This window comes from Balaenoptera acutorostrata, chromosome 6, assembly GCF_949987535.1.
Source record: "Balaenoptera acutorostrata chromosome 6, mBalAcu1.1, whole genome shotgun sequence".
NCBI lineage: Eukaryota > Metazoa > Chordata > Mammalia > Artiodactyla > Balaenopteridae > Balaenoptera > Balaenoptera acutorostrata.
In genome coordinates, this window is record NC_080069.1 from 121657704 (window position 1) to 121680524 (window position 22821).

Here is a 22821-nt window from a genome sequence, read left to right on the forward strand (position 1 = left end):
TGAACGTAATGGCCACCAGTGACCTCTGAGTCTTCACCGCAATCCTAGAACCACTGCCTGAAAAGATCTCTGCTAAGGTCTGCGCTTGCACCACAGCTCAGTTTGGAAGCTTCTGTGTGTGTCTCAGCTCACTGCCTCAATGCCCAACGTGAACAGAACCGTGGTCTTTTCCCGGATCAGGCTGCACCCAGTCCCCAGACCTACCTTGCATTTCTGCAGGATGAAGCCCGCTAGGGAGACGAGCCTCAGTTTGCTGGGAACCACCGTCACGTACTGCTCGAGGCTCGCTGGTATGGCAAAGCTGTCCAGCTCATCGCTAGCTCGTGGAGGAGAAGCTTCAGGAATGGCTTTGCTCTTTGGGTTCGACTGGTCATGGCTTTCATCCAGGACAGAAACACTGACTGGGTCGTGTAAACTGATATCAGCTAGCCACGTTACACCTTGGAGAAAAGGCGAAAAGGACAAAACAACTGACAGGCACACGCTGTAGAACTGGTCACACCTGCACAGCCCCCAACACCACACATCCAGGCTTATTAAGAAACTCCTGATGGGTATCCCCAAATGCCAGCACTGATCTGCCCCACTGTCAGTCCAGCGGAGACCCACCTATTTCTTCCCAGGGCCCAAAAACCCATCCACACCACCGGTGTTTCTAAACTCTGACCCATGGAAGACCACTGAAACAGATGTCTGCCCACCACCCCCCAGAAAGGGTTCTGTGGTCAAGTAAGTTATGAAAACCCTGATGAAAAGCTTTCCTGGGATTCTTTCCCAGGGTTTCCCGGGTTTACAGGCCTTCTCAGGACCTTTACTGTATAAATGTGCACATGAATCTCCAAGAGGAGGAGGTAACGTGTGGCATTTCCCCAACTTTTTTTTTTTTTTTAATAAATTTATTTATTTATTTATATTTATTTTTGGCTGTGTTGGGTCTTCGTTTCTGTGCGGGGGCTTCCTCCAGTTGCGGAGAGCGGGGGCCACTCTTCATCGCGGTGCGCGGGCCTCTCACCATCGCGGCCTCTCTTGTTGTGGAGCACAGGCTCCAGACGCGCAGGCTCAGTAGTTGTGGCTCACGGGCTTAGTCGCTCCGCGGCATATGGGATCTTCCCAGACCAGGGCTCGAACCCGTGTCCCCTGCATTGGCAGGCAGATTCTTAACCACTGCGCCACCAGGGAAGCCCTTCCCCAACTTTTTGAGCACAGAACCCCCTTTCCATGGATTATCTCTCTCTTTCTTTAATATTTATTTATTTATTTTATTTTTGGCTGCGTTGGGTCTTAGTTGCAGCACGCGGGCTCTCTAGTTGTGGCACGCAGACTCCGTAGTTGTGGCGCTTGGGCTCCAGAGCATGTGGGCTCTGTAGCTTGCGGGCACGCGCAGGCTCTCTAGTTGAGGCACCTGGGCTCAGTAGTTGAGGCATGCGGGCTTAGCTTCCCCGTGGCACATGGGATCTTGGTTCCCCGACCAGGGATCGAACCCACATTCCCTGCGTTGGAAGGAGGATTCTTAACCACTGGACCACCAGGGAAGTCCCATGGATTATCTCTTAAAGTCACTGTTAGTCAGGATACACTCTGAGAACTGCTGGTGGGTCACGTGGATGGCATGTGGTACGTGTGCACCAGAGCAGACTAGTAAACCGAGTAAAGTGACATAAGAACATGAGAGCTGAGTTGTCGCTCAGACAGGGAGTCACGTGCGGGGGGTCCTGGTGGAGAGTGATACAACTTTTCCAAGCCTAGGTGTTCCCATCAACAGAAGAGAGCTAAGAAATTCCATCTTACGATGATGGAAAGACAGAAATGAGCTTACAGAATATATTCTTTAGGACAGATTTCTCTTTAGGAGAAAGGCAGGGTGATTACACCAAAAAATGAGCTGGGACAGAGGTTACCACCTTCAGGACAAGAGCCCTGCTCTCAGCGGGCAGCAATCGCGATCAGAGCCTCACGAGACCACCAGGTGGGCGGCAGGCAGCCTCCTCGCCCCTCCACACCCTGACGGAGCACAGCAGCCTCTGCCTCCTGTGAGGGCTCTGGGCCTGGGACCTGCCCCCTCCCCCTTTCCCCACGTGCTGGGGACCAGAGAGTCAGGATGATGGGAGAGGGAGGCCGGGAGCACACGACACACGGTTTGAAGAGCAGTCCTCTCGGGACACCGTCCTCCTCGCCCGCTCCCCACCGAGGCTGAGAATCGCTGCTGGGAAACAACGCAGCTCGTATCTAGGCCCGTCCCCTCCATTGAGAACAAACAGCACTTCTTCCCAACTCACCTTCCGTGAGTGTTGCCGACAGCAAGACGTTCTGTCGTTCCTGGCACTCGGCATTTACAGCGTTGAGTATCACCGTGATGTCCTTTTCAAAACCCAAATCCAGGATTCTGTGGTGTCAAGGGAGGAGTTTTAATCTACGTGAATAAAGGGAACACTAAGGGGCTCCAGAAGTTTCGGCAAAGACCACAGAAACAGCCCTTTCCCGCTTCCTGGAAGGGCTCACCTGTCTGCTTCATCCAAAATCAGCCACTGGATCCGACGAAAATGAATGTTCTTTGTGGATTTAATATGATCCACGAGGCGTCCGGGAGTTGAGATGAGGATATTTATTCCTTTCCGGAGTCTGTTTAAAATTATGTATCATAAAAGAAAGTAAATCAGATGGAACCATAGCAATAGAAAACACAGGGAAAAGGCTAAGGAGGAGACATTCATGGCCAGCGCCAACATGCCACAGCTTGAAACCATGACAAGCGTTAACGACAAGTGGATACAAAGATATATTTAAGTTCTAATTTTTCTCTGAAGTTTCTCTGTCTTACAAAACATAACTGTAAGATCTGAAATCCTATTAAAATTATCTCAGAGGAATCTTTACTATATAACCCAATGCCCTTTATCTGATCCATAGATGCTTCCTAGAATATTCCAGATAGATGGTCACCTAATCTGTTCTTGAAGGCATCTGTGCCGGGGAACCTCCCACCTGAATGCATTATCCCATGCCAACGTGCTTTAATGGTTAGAATGCTTTTTTCTTATATTGGATCCTTGTTGTAACTTCCATGCGATAGGCCTAGCCTTGCCCCACGGACCAGGTGGAATAAATCTAACTTCTTACTCCACAACCATCCTTCATCCCATTAGTCCATAGTAATAAAAGCCTACAACTTTTAGCTGAGTACATTTTCCAGCTGCCCTTGTAATTAAGTGGGCACGTGCCTATGTTATGGCAATAAGATAAATGGATAAAGGGAGCATGCAAATCCCACCAGAACCTTTAAAAAGAGGAGGTATGATTATCTTTGTTCCTACTGGCAGGAAATCAGATACAATGGCTGGAGCTCCAACAACTATCTAACGCTATGAGGAAAGCCTGAAAATGGAAGCTTCACTTAGTGGCACAAAAAGCCAGAATGAGCCAGGGTCCTCACGCTGGCGCATGCACCATGCCAGTCCCGATGGCTACCGTCACGCTTCTTAAATGTGAAAGAAAAAGAAAAAACTTCCATATTGTTTGCGCCACTGCTGTTGTTAGTTACAGCGGAATCTTACCCTAACCAATACCTGAAGGTTTCAAGTTGAATATTTGCTCCTCAGTTACAGACTACACACATAGTTGAGCATAACTACTAAGCATTAAGCTATAATAAAATAAAAACGTTTTTAAAAGGATGCACAAAATTTGGAATTTACTTCTTGCAACAATTTTCTACTGACACCCATTACCAATTCTAACACAGAATTAGGAATCAACGTATTTGGGTGTAGAAAGCAAGATGCAAAGCATTAGGTAGGTTTATAATCTTGTTTCTGTAAAATCAAACAACAAAAATCCCAAACTCCCAATATCCACAAAAGGGAGTCAAGGGGGACGCATCCTTAACAAGGGGGGACCGTGGGTCTCGGGGGCGGGGTGGGGGTTGAGATTTAAGAAGGTAACGATCTGTTACTGACCACATCAAAAGGGAGCCCCTGGTAGGTTCACCAATATTTAAAAAAACAGCACCGTTTAGAGTGACCACTCCCTGGGGACTCAATCTGTCCCCACACACTGGGACTAGGAACCATCATCTGAGACAAGGCTCTCCCAGGCTGAGAAGGGCCAGAGTCTTACTGAAGAGGAAGACAGGACAGCCTTTAAAAGGAATTAACAACAAACAAACCTCCCCCTACCTGGCTTTTTCTGATTTTCTCTTCTCTCCTCCCATTAACACTCCAGGCACAATCCAGGTAAATGGCTACAGAAAGACATCAGACCAAAATCAATGCAAAGCCCCATTTACTGCAGAGGCTGATTCCAAATTCCCTTTCCTTAAGGAGGTCGTGAGGGAGGACTCGGCTTTTCATTGCAGGAGGTATTACTGTGCAGACACAATTCCTAGGCCTTGCCATGCCCATGGATATTAGCAGTAACTTAAATTATACCTATGCGACTAGCTTCCGACACTGTAAGAGAGAAATGTGGGCTTTTTAAGTGATTCAAGTAGCTTCTCTGCCTTTCCCTGTAGAGCCTGAATTGAAAACACAATTCAGTAAGTCTATTGCCTTTTTTTTTTTCCTTTTTGGTTAAGATCAAACCCAAGTACAACGCTTCCTTACTCCCACTCGTGATAAAAGAAAGGAAAGATCAATTCTCAGTCTAATTCGGTGGGCTGGCAGCCTTTGGCTTGGAAGCTTTCTCTCCCTTCTTTCTTAAACAAACCCTACTTGCAGCTTGTTAAGTTGCTTTCACTGGATCACCTTAAGGTTGTACCTGTGAGTCTCTGTAGGTGGCTTGCTAGTGACTATGATGAACAGATTACAGGACCCGAAGTACCAGGAAACACTAATAATCTCACTAAGCTAGAAATTGGTGATTCGTAAGGTTCAGATCAATAAAAACCTACAAACTGTATCTGGGGTGAGCAGAGACATCCAGGGAATACAAGGAAAACTGCAGTAATTCCTAGCTCTTTGAAAATAAAGAAAAGACTGTGGTATCTTTCTCTTTCCTCAAAAAGTCAGGAAAAAAAGACAAAACTGAACTCATGGCTTGCCTTACCTTAAGCAGTTTCTGGACAGTATCAAAGCTTTGTAGGGCCAGCTGTAAATATTAAAAAGTTAGAGTTAATGAGCAAGGTCCCTTCTTACCATTTTATTTATTTTTAAAAATTTAGACAGTGTAAAGTGATAAGGATCCAACCTTGGACCTCAAGTTAGGATTTTTTTTAAAAAGCCCTATACACAGAATCTACTTGGGAAATACACCTTGTTCTTAGACTGATTCTGAAAACTGTCCGTCTGGAGAATGTGGCTAGAGACATCACATCTATTTCTCGGACATACACAAACACAGTGTTCTGTGCTCCCTCTGCTGGCTCAAATTCCCAGAGTACCACACAGAAAAGTACAGTCTATGGTACACAAGGATGGAAGAAAACGAAACAGAGTCAACCTGAGCCTGGCTCCCTTTGGAAAGAGAGAGAATGTAATATGTGTGAAGGGGTAAACCACACAGTGACGCAACAGGCTAGCCGTGGGAACGTTCCTTTACAGGTGACATGACTATATCCTAAGGCTATGCTGGGGCAGAGCAGTAGCTAAAGACAGAGATGGTCATTTCCCAAGTTTATTAAAGGGGGAAAAAAAGAAAAAACCAACAAGCCCAGTGGAAACCAGAGAAAGAGAAAATTAATGTACTGAATAGTTTATAACCATTAACAACCATCAACAAAGCCTCTACATAATCCCTTTATCCAAGGATATATATACAGTTTCCACACGTTTTGTATTCAGGAAGCATCCCAGGGAAGTAGCGAGTTTGCTGCTGTAAAAATTTAAATAGCTCCGTGCCCGCTCCTTCAATGGATGGAGCTGAGACAGGATGCTGCAGGCTGTACAGAAACCTCCATCGCCATGATTGATTCTCTGCAAGGAAGTGATTAGCATTTGATATAGGAAACAGATACCCTAATCTGAAATTGCCTCTGAAGGCAAATAAAATAAATCGGATAGAAGAGATTTCCACCAAGAAAGAAGAAAAACATCAAGAAGCTTAACTTTCAGAAACGAGTGAAATTTTTGGTAGCTTCTTAAAAAAATAAAAGTTCATTTGTAGGGTCAACTGCTTTTATTTTTTAATTAAGTTGTAAAAGAAAAAAACAACGTACAAAAATGTGATTATTCCTTTTATAAGGACAGAAATTTATAGTGTCATTAGTTTTTAGATAACAGAGAAACACTTTTCCAAAACCAAAAAACTTCTGGTTTTCAAAGAGTACTTGAACTTTTCTTCTTGTCAGGAGCCAGAAGGATGGTTCCTGGGCAAAGGAAAGGGTGTAGTGATTTGTGCAGCAGGGGAAAAAATGGTAAAAACCACTTTTAAATTCAACAATATCACTGAAAGTACTTGCTTAGCACTCCGAAAGTGGGACTGCTTACCTCTCTTGTTGGCACTAGTATCAGAGCATAGGGGCCGTCACCACGCTGTTGACACAGAAGGAAAGAAATGCCATTAGTTGAATGAACGCAGGTCACAGAGGTCCAGACGGGGAGATTAAGGGTGGCCACTTGTAAACATCAGAAGCAGTTCATTAAAAAGCTAAGCCTGCCCACGACCCTCATGATTATGCAACATTAATCTAGAAGTTCTGGCCCATGCAATCAGAAAAGACAAAGAAATATGTATAAATCTGGAAAGTAGGAAGTAAAGTTGTCATTATTAGCAGATGATATTTTATCCTAAAAAAACCCAAAAACCAACAAAAACAAAAACAACTTAAGAAATCAGGACTTGAGGACTTCCCTGGTGGTGCAGTGGTTAAGAATCCGCCTGCCAATGCAGGGGACACGGGTTTGATCCCTGGTCCAGAAGATCCCACATGCCGCGGAGCAACTAAGCTCGTGTGCCACAACTACTGAGCCCACGTGCCACAACTACTGAGCCCGCATCCTACAGCCCGTGCTCCGCAACAAGAGAAGGCACGACAACGAGAAGCCCGTGCACAGCAACGAAGAGTAGCCCCTGCTTGCCGCAACTAGAGAAAGCCTGTGCGCAGCAACAAGGACCCAATGCAGACAAAAATAAATTAATTAAATAAATTTTTAAAAAAAGAAATCACTTGAAAATCTACTGCAAAAAAGACAAGTCAACTAGCTGAATACAAAATTAATACAGAAAAATCAACAGCCTTCCAACACAGAAAGTTAGATGGAATCACACTTAGAATAACAAAAAAACAAAAAAGGTGAAAAAAAATAAGCTTCACAAAAAATGTACAAAATCTATACAATAAAACATTTTAAATACCTCTGAGGCACATAAAATAAAATTTGAATAAATGGAACAATGTATCCTATTCTTGGATAAGAAGACTCAATATTATAAATAAGCTAATTCCCCCTAAATCAATCCATAAATGTTATGTAATTCTAATAAAAATGCCATGAACATGCATATTTATGCATATGTAAAATATTTATATAATGTATATATAAATATATAATATTTATAAAATGCCCCAAGTATACATACATATGGCTATAAAAAATAATATATATAACCAGACAAGCTGATTTCAAAGTTCATATGGAAAAATAAATGTGCAAGAATAATCAAGACATTTCTGAACAACATCAGATGATAAGACAATTTCAATCTACAATAGTTTTAAAAAATTGATGCTAGCACATAGAGATTACAATAACAGATACAGCCTAGAATAGAATCAAATACATATAGAAAGTCAGGAAATATGATAAGAGGCAATTTATATCAGCAGTGAAAAGATGGAAAATTCAAATGTCCTTTTAGAAAAAAAATTAAGTTAGAAAAATAAAGTTGGAATTAAGTTGGCCTTTTTACAGATGACATAAAACTCAGAAACTATAAAACTCTGATAAATTTTATTACATAACAATTTTTAAATTTCAGAATGGAAAAGTAATACCTAAAGAAAATTGAGTCAAATGACAACGTGGGGAAAAATATATGCCACATATAAGAGAAAGGGCCAATTTCTTAGTTTATAAAGAAGGTTTGTAATTCAATTAAAAATAAAAATAAAAAAGACCAACAACTCAAATAGAAAAATGGAGAGGGATATAACAGCTAATTTATGGAAATAAGAATTCAAAATATGGCTTTTAAATGTAAGAAAAGATGCTCAACTTTACTCCTAAGAGAAATTCAAATCAAAACTATGATACAATATTTTTCCCCTGTCAAATGAGCAAAAATAAAACAGCCGATAGTGTTGATAAAGGCACAGGCACACAGGAACTCTTATACACTGTTGGTGGGAATCCAAGTTGGTATAACTCCTTTAAAGATCAATTTTGGTATTATCTACCAAATAAAAATGCAAATTCCACTTATAGGAATTTCTCAAAAAGAGAGACTCATACGTGTGTATAAAGAAGTTGTTTGGGCTTCCCTGGTGGTGCAATGGTTGAGAATCCACCTGCCAATGCAGGGGACACGGGTTTGAGCCCTGGTCTGGGAAGATTCCACATGCCGCGGAGCAACTGGGCCCGTGAGCCACAGCTATTGAGCCTGCGCTCCGCAACAAGAGAGGCTGCGATAGTGAGAGGCCCGTGCACCGCGATGAAGAGTAGCCCCCGCTCGCCGCAACTAGAGAAAGCCCTCGCACAGAAATGAAGACCCAACACAGCCATAAATAAATAAATAAATTTATTAAAAAAAAAAAGAAGTTGTTTAATTGCTTTGTTTGTAGCAAAATGTTGAACACATGTAAATTCCACCAATGAGGGAATGACTCAATAATTTATGGTACATACTTACAGTGGAAGACTAGGCAGCCATTAAAAAAACAAGGCGGGTCAACACGGTAGTGATAAGAAACCATCCCCAAAACGTATTAAGTGAACAAAAGCAAGGCACAGACAATCATGCACAGCAAGCAACCATTTGCGTATCAAACAAACAAAAACTTCAACAAAAGGGGGAGGGGAACTATGTATAGTCAGATTTGCTTTATATGCAAAGAATATCCTTGGAAGGATTAAACAAGAGACTGGTGATAAGGACCATCCCATCCTGAGAGAAGAACTGTGCCACTCAGGGCAAGGGGCAGTAGAATGACTTACTTGTCACTGCATATTTTTTGGTGCTCTTCAAATTTTTTTAACATGTACATTATACCTACAAATAACAGTAACAATAATAGAAGAAAACAAAGTAATCTCATAATAAGGGCCAGGAAGTCAGCAGTGCCTTGCACCTCCAAAGCGCTCACAGACACTTAGGGAATGAATCGAATACGTTAGTGCAGAAGCTAAGCACAGATTTAGCAGCAAACTAAGTTACAAATATGGTTTTCATATTTTGCATAGGAAACATTTACCCACAAGGAGAAAAGGATTTGGAATTCAAACTACAGCCGTCTGTACTCAACATCGACTTTGCGAGACTGCCCTGAAGCCGGGCGAGGAACAGTAAACATGTTAGTACAACGGTATCAACACAGCAGTGTTAGAGATTCTGACATTTCAAAAGGTGTTACTACACAGAGAAGAAGAAAGACCAATCAATTCCTCGCAGGGCAGAAGTGAGTGAGGAAGGACGGATGGGATGTTAAACAAAATCAGAGCCCAAAGAGCTGAAAGTGTGAAAACACAGAAAAGCAGTCCATTTTCATTCCGTCACTAAAGTAACTGAAGACTCTGCCGGTGCCTTGAATTTGCTGCTCCCTCAAGATAGGTTTTTTTTTACAGGTCAAATCTGTTTACAATGAACTCCAAGGGCCTGTACTGAGCATCACTTGAAATAAGTGAATTAAATTTGGGCTTGTTAAATCATCTCTACAGAATATTCCAATCTTTAATAGAACAAGCTGTTATTGATATTAAAAAAATACTTCAGTAAATAAGAACAACGACATGGCTGGTTAATGCTCTGAATCTAAGCAATTCAAAACACTGCCCTTGGGCTTCCCTGGTGGCGCAGTGGTTGGGAATCTGCCTGCCAATGCAGGGGACACGGGTTTGAGCCCTGGTCTGGGAAGATCCCACATGCCGTGGCGCGACTAGGCCCGTGAGCCACAATTGCTGAGCCTGCGCGTCTGGAGCCTGTGCTCCGCAACAAGAGAGGCCGCGATAGTGAGAGGCCTGCGCACCGCGATGAAGAGTGGCCCCCACTTGCCGCAACTGGAGAGGGCCCTCGCACAGAGACGAAGACCCAACACAGCCATAAATAAATAAAATTAAAAAACAAAACAAGGGCTTCCCTGGTGGCACAGTGGTTGAGAATCTGCCTGTCAATGCAGGGTACACGGGTTCGAGCCCCGGTCTGGGAAGATCCCACATGCCACGGAGCAACTGGGCCCGTGAGCCACAATTACTGAGCCTGCGCGTCTGGAGCCTGTGCTCCGCAACAAGAGAGGCCGCGACAGTGAGAGGCCCGCGCACCGCGATGAAGAGTGGTCCCCACTCGCCGCAACTGGAGAAAGCCCTCGCACAGAAACGAAGACTCAACACAGTCATAAATAAATAAATAAAAGAACGTGAATTTCTAAAAAAAAAAAAAAAAAAAAAAGATACCTCTCAAAATACTTTAAAAAAAACAAAACAAAACAAAACAAAACAAAACAAAACAGGACACTGCCCTTCAAACCAGCCACACGTCCCTGTTGCTGACAGTGATAGTGGAGACTCAGCGAGCGGGTACTATCACCACTAGGCGCTTGGAAGCAGGTCTCAACTCTCCCCGTGCGCTGACCCCCTGAATCCTCCTGGCAACCCCAGGACACAGGCACCGCCGTGATCCCCCACGAGGCACACAAGGATGAGGGGATGCGCTCACGTCACACTCAGACCCAGGATCTGAGCAGAGCCCCCAAAATGCTGTCCACCTGGGGAAGGTAATCACAGGTCTCCTGTCCTCCGTTCACGGATCCAGCAAATGAGACAGCTGGGCCAGAACTGTAGGACCCACGCCAGATCAAATAGACGCCCAAACTCTGCAACTTTCCAGGAAGAAAAAACCCTCTACTAGAAGCTCTCCTGGAGTATCTAAACGGATGAGACTTTACCACACTGGTCTAATAATTCACATTTCTTCTCTAACCTACACCGGGTACGATGCTAAGGCCCTTGTATGAACCACCGCATTGCAAAGTGCCCAATGGAAGAAAACATCACTCACCTGCAGGAAACAGAATTCCAACTCACCCACCTCAGAGAAAACCAGCATTAGATTGAAAAGTTATCTTTCTCATCTTTGTGTGTGTACACATATATATATATGTATATATATATAATTATTAGTTATGAAATTGGAGTCATATTATACATACTGCTTTATAACCTGCCTTTTTAACATAGCAAGAATGCCTGTCAAGTGCACAAATAGTAATTGAAGAAAACAGCACTTTTAATAACTATATAGGGTTCCACCATTTGGATGATTGTGTAGCATTTATTGATTTAAAAATCATTTAAATAAAGTTTAAATAACATTTAAACGTATTCGTTCTGAAATAATTTCAGGCTTACAAAAAATGGCACAAATAGTTCAAAGAACTCCCTTACACCCTTCTCCCAGCTTCCTTATATGATATTGATTCTCAAAATCACAATACAATGATCAAATAGGAAATTAACATTGATTCACTACTATCAGTTAATCTATAGACCTTATTCAAAGTTCGTTAACTGACCTATTAACATGCTTTTTCCAGACTAAGACCCAATTCAGGACCACGTAGCATTTAGTTGTCATGACTCCTTCGTCTCTTTTACTCTGGGGTAGCTCTTTAGTATTTCTTTGTCTTTTGTGACCTTAATACTTTTGAAGAGTACTGGCCAGTCACTCTGTAGAATGTCCTTTGATTTGGCTTTGTCTGATGTTTATGATTAAATTAGCGTTGTGCATTTTTGGCAAGAAAACCAGAGAAGCGCTGTTTCATCCTTCGTGCACCTATCAGGAGACACATTAGGCCAACACATCCCGGCACGGGTGAGGCCCCATCCAACCACCTGGTTAAGGTGGCAGCAGCCAGGCTTCCCCACTGTAAATTACCATTTTTTTCCTGTATCTTCTGGATACATACTTTGAGACTGTGTAAATATTCCATTTTCATCACACTTTAATCCACTCATTTTAGCATCTCTGATGATTCCTGTGTCATTTGCCAAATGACGATGTCCTACAAGTAAGTATTCACTGGAATTCTAGTATAAGGAAGGGTTTCCCCTCGTCCCACCTACTTATTCAATAATTCATTTATATGAGCTTGGACTCAATAGGTATTTGTTTTAGACTGTGGGCTGTAATCCAACACCATCATTATTTATTTTGTCATTCAAGTAACAGGCAGGCTCAATACACATCTAATTCTGCATGTCCCAACTGAGGAAAACGTAACCAACTAGCTCGTCATCTGTTTGTGAACCCATCTCTCTTCCTATTTCTGATCTCACTGTCTCCTCTCAACTGAGAATAACCAGGGTGTATCTGTGAGATTCTGGGCTGGGTTTTAAATTTATTTATTTAATTAATTAATTTATTTATTTTTGGCTGTGCTGGGTCTTCGGTTCGTGCGAGGGCTTTCTCTAGTTGCGGCAAGTGGGGGCCACTCTTCATCGCGGTGCGCGGGCCTTTCACTATCGCGGCCCCTCCCGTTGCGGGGCACAGGCTCCAGACGCGCAGGCTCAGCAGCTGTGGCTCACGGGCCCAGCCGCTCCGTGGCATGTGGGATCTTCCCAGACCAGGGCTCGAACCCGTGTCTCCTGCATTAGCAGGCAGATTCTCAACCACTGCGCCACCAGGGAAGCCCTGGGCTGGGTTTTGAGATGACACCTATGCCTACAGAACATGGCAGTCACACGGCCTCCTAGGGGACCATTCCAAGGAACCCAGTTCTGGCCCCTCTGGCCCAGGTGCTAAGTGTGTTTCGCAACTAAAGATAAGTCCTAGAAAATACTAAATACAAGGAGGCCCAACTGTCACACCCGCTAATTGGGTACTTATTTTCACTTCTACTATTCATGGGAAACCACTGTTTTCAACACAATGTTCACGTTTCTCAGTCAGAAGAGCTTGGCCTCTGGAGCCAAAGAGAATGGAGGTGGAAACCCAGCTCCACAATCACTCCCCGCATGGCCTTAGGAAGTTATTTAACTTCCTCAAGCCTCCTTTTTTTTTTTAAATCGAGGTAATAGTACCTTCCAACTCAGTGGGACTGGGGTAGTTAGAGAGTCAAGAAGACAACACAAGTAAAGCATTCGGCACGATGTCTGACACAGGGGGAGCATCTTACAAACATTCCCTATTAGACCTACTAGGATGATGGTTACATTTGTTTATATTTATTCTATTCCACTCTGGGCACGGTCTTCAGATGCAACATGCTTATGTAATAAATGAACTAAAAAGAGGTGGGAAAACAAAGCTAAGCAAAAAGATTCTTTTGGTCCCAATATTCCTGCTTTGGTTCAGTCTGATGGCTTCTTACGCACTGTGAACAATAACAGAAAAACACACTTTCTTTTCTTTTTTTTTCTTTTTTTTGGCCACGCCGCGTGGCTTGCAGGATATTGGTTCCCCGACCAGGGATTGAGCCCAGGCCCTCGGCAGTGAAAGTGCCGAGTCCTAATCACTGGACTGCCAGGGAATTCCCAGAAAAACACACTTTCTACTCACCTGTATTTTGGATTTCATTGCTTGAAGAGACTGGACCACAGGGATGCAATAGGCAAGAGTTTTACCTTTTAAAAAAGTACAAGAGCAATCAAAATCACAGAGCCTGTAGATGTCAGAAAACCAAAGACAGTAAACGAACCGGCGCTGCTACCTCTGGGCCATCCTAAAGTCTGGGGACAGGAAAAGTGCACTCACATCCAGGTGGAAACGGAAGTCACCTGTCTGCCACAACTCCTAGCGCTGCTTTGTAAATTCAGTACTTCTAACAAACCTGCACCTTCAGCTCCTTTGACGTCTAACAAGGCAGACAATGATACATTTCCGAGGTCACACGGAAGCTCAACTCAATGACTGTCCCTAGAAACTAGAAAACTCCCCCTCTGGGGTCACCTCAACCTCTCAAAGGGGCTTCCGTGGCCAAGTAAGTGTCTTCCGTGGTGCTTTCGTGGTGAGGAGCCAGCCAGTCTGAAACCCCAGAGCTGGCCTCTAAAGACCAAGGAGAAACCAAGGATGGCAAAAACTTTGGGCTTCCACCCACCTGAAAGGTGGCTGAGCTGGGGGAGCAGAGAACAGCTGACCTGCCACTAAGAGCACACGAGGGTCAGAAGAGCAAGTCCAGCCTGTTCTGGAACGTGCCAGAACGGTGTTCCGTGTTCTAGCAAAACAACTAGCATCCGATCAGCGTGTGCTCACAGCAAGACTGTTTTAATACCTGAAGGAAAGAGTCATCGCCCACTGGAGTGAAGGCAGGCAGCTCTGGCCATAGGTGGTGGGACCAGGCAAAGCCCTGAGATGGGCTGTGAGAAATGATAGCGGACTTGACTCCTTCCTGATCATTCCTGATCACGGGCCCCATTGATCATCCCCTTCCTTTCAGGGCTCTAATCAGAAGCAAGTGTGGCCGCCCCTCCCCCAAACCAAACAAAGCAGCCACCACCACGACAGACACCTCACTACACAACCCACCACACGAGGAAGGGCAGAGGAAGGGAGGAAGGAAGGGCAGAAGGAAGGGCAGAAATCAAATGACAACTGACCTGAGCCAGTCTGGGATCTCACAAGAGCATCTCTGCCTTCCAGCAACACAGGGATACTTTGCTTCTGAACGCTTGGGCCGCCCAAAAGAAAAAGCACATGATTATCTATAAACTACCACCTGCCCATGTTTACACGCAGAGATGCAAGATACACAAAATGCAATGACCCCAGGCTCTATCACCTGCCGCCTCAGAGGTTACCTAAACAGTCATGGGAAGGGCTGAGAAACCTTTGACGGTTAGAAGAATAAAACCTCAGTTAAATTTTTGGAACTTTTGGGGCTGCAAATGTTGAGGCAAGCCAGGGACTGGCCGCTCTATTAGAGTACTTAAAGGGAAAAACGGGACAGGCGTGATGACAAGCTGGAGCTACCACAAAGCACATCACGCACTCTCCTGCCTTCTGAACCAGGGAATAGGAAACAATAAAACATTATGCAAAGATTCCCAAGCAGAAGAATGAAAGGACGCTTGTGAGCCACGCAGACAGCCAGCAACTGCTGTCCGTTCTCTAGAAAACCAAATCTGACTGTTACGGACACAGTAAGATGTGTGTCCACGTGTGTATTCAAAAACAAACAACTAAAACAACAAAGTCCTACTGTACAGCACAGGGAACTATATTCGATATCCCATGACAACCCACAATGGAAAAGAATATGAAAAAGAATATATACGTATAACTGAATCACTCTGCTGTGCAGCAGAAATTAACACAACATTGTAAATCAACTATACTTCAATAAAATTTAAAAAAAAACCAAAAGGGTATGGAAATCACTTAAATTTGGTTGATAATACTGAACAAAAAAATAATAAAGGGGTTCCTTATTTTATTCTTTGATACTCTTATTAATGTTTACTTTCAAGTGAAAGGTGACTTATTAAAATGTACAGAAACATACATACTCAAAGAGAGGGGGTCATCTCTGCCCCACACCTGTCACCACTCTTTTTCTGTTTTCCAGGAGTTGTCACTAACATTTAAAAACTTTTTTCAGCATCCCATTATATCCAACTAAGTATTTACTCCTATCTTGTAGCTGACTCTAATTCTTACTACTAAGAAATGACAAGATAAATTCTGTATTCTAGACAAGTGATTTTCAGGAAGCACAGACAACAGTGGGATCTTATGCAGACCATCTTCTGGAGCAGAGATCTCTTACAGTTTAGAGCTGAGGGCAGAAGGGGATGGAGACCCAGTCCCTCCATCTCTCAGGTGGGGAAGCTGAGCGGCTACCAAGCCCTCGAGGGTCAATAATCTGGCCTGTTCTCTAATGCCACGACACGAGTTTGCTGTCCTTCACAGACAATTCAGATTTCATCTGTTTATACCCACTTAAATCCTGAGAAAATCAAGACTGACCCGGAGCTCTTACCTGGTCATACTAGACATTTTTAAGACCGTATTTATTGTGGAAATCTAAGAGAAAAGACAAAAAAAACAAACAAAAAAACTTTTCTTTAACAAATTTTTGGTACAAATATATTTAATACAAACAAGGATGCAAAAAAGGGGAAAATACTGGGGTAAAAATGGATGACCACGATCAAATCAAGTTCCTCTAACCCAGTGGTTCTCAGCTGGGGGAGGTTCTGAGCACTGCCTCCCCCGGACCTCCCAATGCCTGGAGAAATCGCTGGTTGTTACAACTGGGGGTGGAGGTGCTACTGGCGTTAAGTGAGTAGCGGCACAGGACGCCGCCATACATCCTGCGACGCACGGGGCAGCCTCCGTCACACAGGGTCCCCATCCCCAGACGTGCACGGTACCCAGGCTGGGAAACCCCACTCCAACCTGTAGGTGAGAAAGCAAGTAGAGGTAACCCAGCCGAAAGAAGGAGTAGGTAAGCCATGACCATATGAGCCAAGGAAATCCAGACTCCCTAAAAGTGAATGTATGTTTCTCACCTCGCTCATAAATAAGGCTGGAACACTCATTCACGGTTTTTTTTTTTTGAGTGTCCATTTGTTTGTAGCAAATGCATGTTTAAAGAGCCCCTTCTTCCTTCAATTCTTTATAACTCCCTTAACAGCAAGATGCCGGTTCAGTTCCCTCTCCTAAGGTCCCTGTGACATCAGCCACCCAGAATAGCCCTGATGTCGTTATCTATCCAGTAATATGAGGTGGATTTCAAGTTCGATATGTGGAGTCTCAGTCCTAAAATGAATTAGGTGAGGAAAGTCTTCAGAGTTCTTTAAAAAAAAAAGGGGGGAGTTGGGTGGGAACAGTGAACAGACTCGTAAGTTCACGTGAACGGTCCTGGAAGAGCATCTTATCAATCTGAGTTCATCCAGGTAACTTGACTCAAAAATAACCATTCTTTGATTTTTTTTCTTCCTAGAACTGTCATTTCACAGACATTCTGAATGAACAAACAGACCCAAAAAATCGACACACCAATAAAACACGGAGGGATACTTACTAGATGTGGGTGGAGGTCCAGGGCTTGAAAAGCATCTGAAGTGAACACTGTTTCTTGCACCTGCTTTACTACAGGTCTGCAAATGACGAACAAGACGCAGGCATCAGTTCCAAGAAACAAAGAAAAAGGCAGAAGACACTTAATTCCTTTTATTCTCGAAGGGCGTCTACACGTGGACATACCTGTGGAGTTCTGGAATCTCAGGGTTGTTTCTAAACAGGGATGAAGTCTTAATGCCCGGTTTCCGTTCCTGGTTTCCATCACTCGCACCACCTGAGGACCTCTTGGGATAAAACGTTTTCTTTGCCTTCCCCTTAAAAGTCCTTGGAGTTTCTTTAGCAGTAGTTTTCTTGGCCGGGAGAAATGATGTTTCACTCCTCCGTTTCGCTGGGGGAGCCTCACTGGACGCTCGGTATTTTCTTTTGGTGGCCGCTGCTTGCTGCATCGTTCCCAAAAGGAAAGAGTGACAAGAGATGCATTAGTCCATGAAAACAGACCTCAGAGTGAAGCCTGACTGCCCACAGAATTGCATCTCTCCCTGCAGAGACCATTACGCCCCATATGTCAAGCAACAGTTTAGGGTCTGCAATCAGATTCTTTGACTCAGCCTTTTTTTTTCCCCCAAAAAGGGAAAAAAAAAACACCCACAAACCTTAGCTGATCCATCTACTAGACCTCACCAATCATCTTAACCTTCAACTCCACCAAGATAATCAAGAAGGGAGAAACATTTTTCAGGCTGAATTTTAACAAATGGGAGTCTGTTTGCGGGGAGGAGAGGACCCACCTTGCGAAGTGTGCAAGCTGAGTCAATCCAAATCTCTAGGAATCCATGCACATGACAAGGACGAGGAAGAGGGGAAATGAATCTTTTCTGTTGCCGCCAACAAAGCCCATCGGTGACGACATGTGGGATGCTGCATCCCAGCTTATGCCCAGGAAGCGGAAACCTTTATTACCGCTCCACCCCAGAGCGCTTGGATCACCATCATTCTCTGCCCTCAAGCTGCTCCCCCAGATTCAGATGGCTTGGAGACAATTCCTCCTCACCGTTTCCATTCCAAATGAGAATTCAGCTCCATCCATCACCTCTACTGCAATTACTTCCAACTCTCCTCGCCTTTCCATTCCCTGTCTGATCGCCGATTACAGGCTACAATACGAGACATTTTCTTGCCTGTTGCTTCTCATTTCCATAACATGAATGTTGTTAAATGTATGATGTCCAAACTTCCCCTAGGAGAAGTTCATCCAATTCCTCTATTTTCCTTGGCCTTCTCTTCCAATTTACATTACACATGAATATAAAAACATCCTGTGAGTAGCTAGGAATTGTTACTGTGGAGTTCTGGTTTCTCTTGGAATATGTTATTTTCCTCTTGGCTTGAAATCATGACTTCTGTGTACACATCAGCTTGCTTTAGCCATGACTGTCAGCTTTTGACTAACCTAGCAATAACAATAGTTCTTTGTTCCTGGCAACCCTAAGGGCTCCTATAGATAAGTAATTCGATACATACAACTTCAAATATTTAGTATTAATATTTAGTATTAATGAAGTAGGTACTGACCTGCTTCATTTTACAAATTTTACAAATTTATTTTTACGAAGTCCCAAATTTTCAGACTAAAAAGAGATGAAGTCAAGTTTCAGGTCTCTTGAATCATTTGTAAGACGGAATGAAATGTGCAGATCTTACCTGGTTTACAGACCCACAGGCTCTTGGAGCACAAAAAGGCCCAAAGGCCTCTCCCCCCAACGCATGTGTGGACTTCCCATCACCAGACCCCCTGACAGGTGGCCCTGCAGCTCCTGCCTACACCTCCTCCTACTGTTCTCCATCCCATGAGGCAGCCCATTCTGTCCCCAACCAAGTTCTAGGGGCTGGGAAGCTGTTTCTGACATCCAGGCAAGACCTGTCTCCTGGAAGATCCAACTACTAGTTTGCAGTTTGCTTTCTGCAGCAACTCTTGTATGTAACATTCCTTCATTCATCACAGAACTCCTCTTTTTCCTCCTTCTTTGGACTAAATATCCCAAACAGGACACAAACTTTAGATCCCTTACCATCCCGGTCACTCTTTATTCCCATGTCAACTTCTCTCTAAAAGGCAAGTGTTCCGAGTTAAGCACAGTATCGATAGGCAGGCTTTCCACTGCTCGGCTAAAATTGAAAATGTGTAATGCGAGCTACAAAGCCCTTTAGAATCTAACCTCTGCCCATCTCACCAGTCTCAGCTTTACCCTCTGCCATCCTGGACTTCCTTAAATTCCTAGAATGTACCAAGCTCCTTCTCTCCTCAGGGCCTTTGCACATGTTACTCCTACACCCATGTCCCCAGCCCTCCCCTCATACTCATTCTTCAGATCTAGGGCTACCTGCTGCGTCCTCAGAAGAGCCTTTCCTGACCTCTCTCCACCTGTCAAACCAGGGTGCCTGTTCTTGGCTCTCCTGGCACCCTTATTCTCCTTTGCAGCACTCAGCAAAATAATAAATATAGCATGTAATTCATTGTGTGATGTCTGTCTTCCCCATTAGATTGGAAGAAATGGACAAGCCTGTCCCAGATAGCACTGAATTCCCTGCACAGGACCACGTCTGGCACAAAGTAAGTGCTCAATAAATAATTGTAAGATTAATGAATAACATGTGACGGAATTATCCTTTTCCGTGATCTGGATCTATTCTACTTGTTAGTTCCCCCGCACCCCACCAGCATCCACAACACATTCATTTAAAAAACTGACCACCGTCAAGTAGCTTGGTTCTGAAGATACAAAGATTAGACAAGCCCTTGAAGAAGTCACAGACTAGTGGAAGGGACAAAAGTGTAAAATCACAAATCCAAACCTATATTTGTACTACAGAAGAGGTATGGACAAAGGGTTATTTGGGCACAAAACATGAAGTAAGACTACCATGGCCCACAGCGAGAGGAAGGGAGGCAAAGATACAGGAATGCTTCATGAGGTGGCATTTGAGCAGAGAAGAGCAGGGACACATCTGGATCTTCTAAAAATAAGCAAGTCCCTGAGTCTGCTCCCACACCTGCCTAATGAGGGGATTATGGCAGGTGACCTCTAGGGTCCATCCCGCCCTAACAGTCTACATGCCATGTCTTTGATATTAATAAACGTATTCAGTAGTTACTATACACCAGGGATTATGCTAAATACTTACATGAATGATGTCATCTATCCATAGGGTACTGGCATCATCCCATTTTAAGATGAGAACACGGAGGCAGAGAAGTGAGGTAATCTGCCCCAGGATCACTGAGGGATCAAGGCTTTGCCCAGACACTAGTTCTACGCCCTGGGTTCCTAACAACAATGCTACAACACCATCTAGTAAATGTATCCTGTATGGTTAGAAAATGTATCCTGTTTGGTTAGAAAACACCATGCATAGTTTGATCCCAATTTTGTTCTGCTTGTTTTCCAGAAGGATATATACCACAATGTTACCCAGAGTTATCTCTGAGTATGACAACCATGGGTGGGTTTTGTTTTTTTTTTTTAATCTACTTTCCAAATTTCCTACAATAAATTTGTATTTTTTTCTTTTCTTTTTTTTTTTTTTTTAGAAAAAACATTCTGCATAGCATTAGATAGAGTATAATTTAAGCTGTCAAGGTCTTTCCAAGTCCAGTATATGAGCTACTCAACCCAAATTCAGGCTACTAGCAAATGTGATCAGCATATACATAATTCTCATTCAAGACATAAACAAAAATGTAGGTGCAGACAAGGCCACTGCAGACAGTGATCATCACCTGATTAATATCCTTTTGACACAGTGGTTCAAGCAATCATAAAACCAGATAGCTTACATTTATTTATTCAACTCACTCCACAAAGTGTTACCAAGTGCTTTCTATGTGTTAGTTACTAGGCATGTACATGGCACAAGCACCCTACTGACCTCCCGATGTAGCAATTCTATTACCCAAAATGGAGCCAATACGACTTTTTAAAAAAATAATTGACATGTATTAAGTGCTCCTATGGGCCAGAAAACGTATGGAGTCTTTATGTATATTATCTCATTTAATCTTCATAATAGCCTTATATGAAGTAGAAATTATTGTTCTCATTTTATGGATAGGAAAAGTGAGGATCAGAGAGGTGAAGTAATTTCTTCAAGGTCACAGAGCTAGCATGTTGCAAGGTCAAATCCCAGGTCTGTCCCACTCCAAATTCCACGTTCCCAATTGGCTCTTTGGTACTGATACTTCCCCGCCCCCTCGGCATAGATGCAGCTACATCACCCAGCTGAAAAGTCCTTACAAGCCTCTAAATCCTGAAGTTGATTATCACTAAAAAAAATCTAGACAATAATCCAGACAGTGAGTATGAGCTGATGTAAGCTTATATGAACTCAAGGAGTTTCAGCGTCACCACATTGGTTGAAAGGAACTGAACCGAACTTCGGCAATTTTTCAATGGCATAAAGTGATGCTTGTTCGAGAACCGCCCCCCCGCCACACACACACACACACACACTTTCCATGGCACCAAACTGTAACCTTCCTGGTCATTAAGGCAACATGATTTTCCAACAGATTTCTGCCCTGCAGCCCTCCTCTTTCCTAGGAGCTAAGCCAACCATCCTAAACCAATTTTCAGCTCGGGCTTGGGTTAAATTTAAGGCATCTTTTTCTCACGTAATGAGGGGATTATATTGATGAGTTGTATTTTCTTTTCCCCCTTCACTGCACGTGGATGAAAATACACCCCAGTTTTGAAAACTCTTCAAAGAAATTTCTAGTCTCCAGTCCTCATTCCCGAAACAAACGACCCTTAGAGTCGAGGAAAGGGCGGCTGAAAGTTTAGAGATGCGCTTGGTAAGTGACAAGCTGGGCCTCTCGCGCGAGCGTCAGTTCCTAACTTCTCCGAGTGACAGTCTCAGATCCCTGCCTCCAATTAGCAGCCCGCGCCAGCTCCCGCCCGTCTACACCCGCTCCGCTCCCTCCAAGAACTTCTCCGCAGAATGGTGTCCCGGTCTCAGACACGTGTTGCTCAGCGACTCCAGGAGCTGCCCGATATCTGACTTTCCCCTCTTAACTCCGCAAGTAATTCGAACCCCGACCGAGAGGCAAGGCGGTAGGTCCCGGCGCGCCGCGGCCCCGGGTGCGAACGAATCCGAAACCGGGTCAGAACTCACCCGCCTTGACTGGGCTGGGCGGGGTCTGGAGGACGTCGTGGGGACGGCGGCCCGGGACTCGGGAACGTGGGGAAGCACTCCGTCGGCTGCTGCCATGCCGGCGGAGAGGCGAGTCGAGACCTCGCGAACCGGGGCCGCCACTCCGCTCGGACCCACGTGAGACGTGCGCGAGGACCCCGCGTAGCTGCCCCGCCGGGTCCTGCGCCCGCGCGCCTTCCGGGTCCCGAAGAGCCCGCGAACACACGGCCCCGCGCTACTAGAGACTGAAGCCGCGGCCCCGGGGCCCCAGGGCGAGGCGGCCGCCCCGTTTGGCGTCCCTCGTGGCTTGGCCTATGGCAGGGGGTGTCAAGTCATACTCAACCCCACAGTTCATGCCGTGCAGTTCTCTGAATTCCTTTGAGAAACAAGAAGAGACGTGCCCCATCGAATCAATGTTTCCTTCCTTTGCCGCCGGGTTACTGTTCCCTCAGCACCTTAGTTGCCCCGGGAGGTCCCTAAAAGGGCTTGGGGACTGGTCACGCCGCGGCGGGGGTGGAGGTGGGGGTA

At 44.4% G+C, this 22821-nt stretch overlaps 1 protein-coding gene across 1 annotated transcript in view; it reads right to left on the minus strand.

The window, feature by feature from the left end:
* Positions 1-22727, minus strand: part of DDX31 (DEAD-box helicase 31) — a 73934-nt gene extending 51207 nt beyond the window's left edge. Inside the window, 12 exon segments of the mRNA XM_007194452.3 lie at positions 205-440; positions 2277-2383; positions 2500-2619; positions 4173-4237; positions 5041-5082; positions 6420-6464; positions 13642-13706; positions 14679-14749; positions 16061-16104; positions 17108-17183; positions 17290-17546; positions 22276-22727. Coding sequence (XP_007194514.3) covers positions 205-440; positions 2277-2383; positions 2500-2619; positions 4173-4237; positions 5041-5082; positions 6420-6464; positions 13642-13706; positions 14679-14749; positions 16061-16104; positions 17108-17183; positions 17290-17546; positions 22276-22371 — 1224 coding nt within the window. The 5' untranslated portion in view covers positions 22372-22727.
* Between the last annotated feature and the right edge of the window lie 94 nt (positions 22728-22821).